Consider the following 5,148-nt stretch of genomic DNA (forward strand, 5'->3'; position numbering starts at 1 on the left):
ATAACTCGTTCCAATGTGTTTTCTTCTGTTTTAAACAAAACCCTGCCACCAACTTGTTCTCTTATTCTTGCTCCTGAGTGCCAGTGCTTTGGCCGAGTGGTTGTGGGCTAGCTTGCGAATCATATTGTCCAAAGTTCCAGACCAGCGTGGAGAGCAGGAAGGGTGTACAGTGCTAACAAATGCGGTGGTGCATGCAGAAACAGCAACATTTTATGGGAGGGTATAGAGAATACTATATGTGTTGAGGAGCAGCTATGAATACACAGCAAACATTGTGAATAAGGTCCGTTGGATTCCTCACATTATGGCACCTTTCTTCACCTTGGGTAACTCGAATAAAAAAAAAGTTGCAACATACCTTTGCAGGATGTGCCGTCTCCTGAAAACCCAGAGTCACATGTGCAGTTGTAGGACCCAACAGTGTTTGCACAGTCACATTATGGCACCTTTCTTCACCTTGGGTAACTCGAATAAAAAAAAAGTTGCAACATACCTTTGCAGGATGTGCCGTCTCCTGAAAACCCAGAGTCACATGTGCAGTTGTAGGACCCAACAGTGTTTGCACAGGTAGCATTGGAGCTGCAATTGTGGGTCTGATATAGACACTCATCTCGATCTAAACCACAAGCCACGTTGAAACACAACATGCACATCATGGTAGGGAAGAATTTTCAAGTCACACCAAGAGCATGAACGTATTTGCCTGCAATACAGTAAGTTAAAGGGCCGTGTCTGTTAATGATGTCTAAATTACAAAACGGGAGCATTTGTAACCCGGATACTCTCCGCACACAAGACTCTTAAAGTACATATTTGTAATTACGTAAGTTATCATCAGTGTTCACCGTCTCACATGGAGAAAAAGAAGACCAAGATAGTGCGAGTATGCGTATAGCTATCCATGCATTACATGTGATAGGCAGTCATGCTACACTATCCTACTCCTATCAAATATTCACGCCCTCAAGAATAGAGAAAAAAACAGCACAAAAAAACTCAGGACATAGCAAAACCAGTAAACCGAGCAGGCAGTCTAGCACTGCAAGCAAGATGGGCTCTGAGAGGTCGACATCCGCAGGTTTGGCAGCAGCCAACTCAGTTGCGGAAAGGCCAGCTAATACAGGAGTCGCGACAACCACAGATGCCGTTGCGGCAGGGAAACTAGCTTCCTCCGGCTGCTCTGCAGAAGTCTCGAGACGGGATCGATGCGGCTCCGACAACAAGGAACACGAGAGACCATTTGGATTCAGGTACTGCCGACCCGGCCGGTGAACAGCAATGAAGCTATAGTCCAAGGCTTGCTCCACCTACCGAGCTTTGCGGCCGCGTGTTTCCTTAGCGGACATTAACGCCATGATTGGAGTGTAATCGGTACGGTCAACGAAATTCCGACATAGCAAATAGTGCTGGAATTGATCAGCAAAATGCACAAGGGAAAGCGTTTCCCCGTTTGACACATTGTAGTTTCTCTCTACCTTCATCAATATCCGGCTGTTAAAGGCAATGGGGGTGTTCCTCGCCACCTTGAATTTGACAAAGGACAGCTCCATTGGCCACTTAGTTTGCATTAGAATCTAGAACAAGGCTGTCAGACGAGACAGAAAAGTCAGGATTCGCTAAACACTGGGGCTGTTGTAGTTGACCGCTTCATAGGCGTCAACGCCGCATTACTACTCTTAGTCCATGTGAAGCTGGCACCCTTGCCTGGTAATACATTCAGTGGAGCGGAGCGCTGAGCAAAACCAGGGATGAAGCGGCGGTAAAAACCCGGCTTTACGCCAGAAACACATGTACATCTCGTATAGATTGGGTACGTGGTACCTCGAATAGAAGCCAATTGTAACATACCTTTGCAGAATTTGCCATCACCTGAAAACCCAGAGTCACATGTGCAGTTGTAGGACCCAACAGTGTTTGTACAGGCAGCATTGGAGCTGCAATTGTGCGTCTGATGTAGACACTCATCTCGATCTAAACCACAAGTCACGTTGAAACACAAGATGCATCTTATTGTAGAGAAGAATTTTCCAGTCACACCAAGAGCATGAACGTATTTGCCTGCAATACAGTAAGTTCAAAGGCAGTGCTTGTGCGTGAGGTATCAAAATACCAAACTTGGCGAAAGCTCTAACCATCTAAAGCATGGAACCAAGCTGAACCTAGAAAGCCAGTGACACGTTTTTCACTCCAAATGCAGCTCACAACATGAGCCATACACATTGATGACACAAATGTTGAGGTCTGGAAAAAAGGTGTGTGCGTTTCTGGTTGCACAAGTTTTGAATCCGTGTGACTACACACAACATTGCAAACGTGGGTCCATTGCATGAACTTGACGTGTATCTCCCACTTTTCTGCATCTCTTACCTGGAACTGAGCCTCCTCACTGTCTTTGTGGAGTAGCTACAAGTCCTATTCCACTACTCACCTAGGCAAGTGTAGTTGAACAGATAGCCGGCACACAGAGAGCAATTGTCCAGGGAGGAAATGATGTTACACTTTTGCTGGCAAGTGGCCTTAGTCAGATCTATGTGAGAGAAGACAAAACAAATTCAATTGTGTACACACAATCACCTTTGCACTCAGAGCAAGTAACGAGAGAGTGCTCGCCGGAACTGAATTCGGAGCCCTGTATAATAATTATTATTATTACGTACAGACTAGAGACAAACCTTTATTTTTCATCAATAGAGAGGTTCCGCATAACGTTATTACGATCTACGGAAAGTCTTACGTAAACCACATGCGCCTCTGGGTTCCGCCATACAGAGTTTTCAAATCACGTAGCTGCCCTTGGCAACTTCGTCATAAATTTGTACCGCAATCCACTTACGGACCAGCTACGTTATCAGAGCCCTATTTACGTACTCTCCGTAGGCAACTTTCCGTAAGTGGAGGGCAAACTCGCAAATTCACGGTTTTTTCCGGCCGCTTACGTGAAGTTGCTCAACTTTACGTAGTGCTGAACCTCTCTATTATCAGTTTAACATCACTAAAAGGTGCTACCCACGCTGATATCCGCACGTGCGGAATCTGGACTAGGGCTCAAAATGCGATCGTTGGCGTCTGGGTATTCCACCCCAATGCGGCTTCATACAAAACAAGCCCATATCTGATGAACTCCAGGCATTCGAGTGCCGCAAGAAGAGCAATTACGGGACGCGCATATACAACAAGGACCGTGGTTTATTATTTTGCTAATCTTGCCCAGCTAACAACCCACGGCCCCTGCCGCTTCTTGTCTTGCTTAGGGCAACAATAATGTGCATTCGTGGATCATGCTCGGGCCAGTGAAAGGGAAAGTCCGCTTAGCATTTCAAATTGGAGAGTCCGTAAAAATTCACCTCGGGCAAAAACACGCTATCAAGAACAAGCCCATATACAGTACACACAAAGTGTCCCTCATTCACAACTTGATGATTATGCCAACATTTGTCCATGTTTGGAGTAGGAGGAGGGGCATCAGGACAAGGAGCATCGTCATGCTCAACGCCGGTGCGTTGACTCTCCTTGTACGCACACAGTATTTCAAATTGTTCTTCATTATCCATGATGCTAACTGATCACAGGGTCCGGTAAACGTCGCGTGATAATGTATGAATTCACCCATGAGACACACATCCTAAAATACCCCTGCGGGATCATACTGTTAGAAGGGCTACTAAGTCTTTTAATTCGTCTGGCAATACCTAGAATATTCAAGAACATCATAATTTACTTTCAAACCACATCCCAGACAATCTTATTTATGCCACACCCACCACTGTAAAAGCACTTATGTCGCGGAACGGCACTTCAAAACCACTTAGACATTAACCCAGTTACATGTCACCTGGCCCACTTAAAACACTTCAGGTTTCAAATGGCCACTTTAATTAACACCCCTGAGTTCAAGTACCCATTCATAAGGTCAAGTGGGTTCAACTTCGCACCAGAACCCACTTCGCCCATACTACTTGAGATTTGAATCGAACAGCCATGCCTGTGGTTCAAAGAGCCTGCACTGACGTCCAGTGGAGCAGCATCCGAAACATGCCAAACTCGCACCAAAACATCAACATGTGGCAAGCCTCTGGAGTCCAAGCGTGTCGGTGTTGAACAACATTTAGGGCACTAGTATCACTCTTCTATATGCTGACGCCTCTGCTCTCCAGAGATCTGATAACTATATCAGCCTTGTCTGCAATAGGTGCTGAGTCTGCACATCAATATCTGCCGACTGCTGCTCTGAAACTGCAGATTTCTGTGGTAAATGTATGTACCATGTATAAACAGGTATTCTGATTTTTTCCGAGTATGAATATTTTTGAAAAAAATTGTTTCACCCTATATATTACTCAGTATGGCATAATTGGACAGTGCTGGAATATGCTTACCTTGTGTGTTTCACGATCTACAAGGTGATACCTCTCCTTCCGTTTTCGTTCTACCTCACTGACAAGGGCAGCAACCACCCGTCTGGTGGGTGCCAACGTCCTCTGCCAATTGCGCTGGAACTCTACAATACATTCTTGTTCTTCGGTAATTACAAATCTGCCTTTTTACTTGGTCCGACTTATTAAAATGTGCGCTTCACTTCAAAACTCAAGCATATGTACAAAGGAGCACCTGTACTAAAAAATCAACCAAGAGACGGTAGATAGATAACTACTGTGTCGTTTCTTGGCCTGACCTTCTAGTTTTCATCGCTGCTGGTGTCTCAGGGCGCATCTGCAAGCGCGTCAACCTGCAAAACGTCGACATTTTTTCATCTCCTCTAAGCTACACTGCGCTTCTTTGATTTTTTCACTCCATAGGCACGATTTAGACGATCGACTTCGCCTCCTCCTTGTGCAGTACGACTACCAGAATGGTGGCTGTAGGTGTTTTCGCCTGAAGCTCCCACGACACCTTCAAATGAGGCGAACAAGTAAACCACCAGGCATAAAAAATCACTTCTGACCACCGTGTACCGCGCGCGTAGGTCTACTGATCATCAGTCTGATCTGTGTCGACATGTCAAGCAGTCAGACCATGCGTGCTCGGCCCTGCCTGTTTCACGAATCCAATGGCCCCGGAGACTGGCGATCTTGTGACGCATCGCGATCGCGGCTCCGAGCACTCCGCACCGTATTCGCCGGATAATTCACCCTTTCTGCGCTTCAGTTT

General features: G+C 45.9%; 1 protein-coding gene across 1 annotated transcript in view; it reads right to left on the bottom strand.

The window, feature by feature from the left end:
• Positions 1–452: 452 nt before the first annotated feature.
• Positions 453–5,148, bottom strand: part of LOC135821697 (protein kinase C-binding protein NELL2-like) — a 16,060-nt gene continuing 11,364 nt past the window's right edge. The window contains exons 3-5 of the mRNA XM_065334693.1: positions 2,429–2,527; positions 1,849–1,971; positions 453–616 (exon numbers count right to left, since the gene is read on the bottom strand). Of these exons, the coding sequence (XP_065190765.1) occupies positions 453–616; positions 1,849–1,971; positions 2,429–2,527 (386 nt within the window). The remainder of the gene's footprint in view (positions 617–1,848; positions 1,972–2,428; positions 2,528–5,148) is intronic.

The sequence above is a fragment of the Sycon ciliatum genome, chromosome 7, assembly GCF_964019385.1.
Source record: "Sycon ciliatum chromosome 7, ocSycCili1.1, whole genome shotgun sequence".
Lineage (NCBI taxonomy): Eukaryota > Metazoa > Porifera > Calcarea > Leucosolenida > Sycettidae > Sycon > Sycon ciliatum.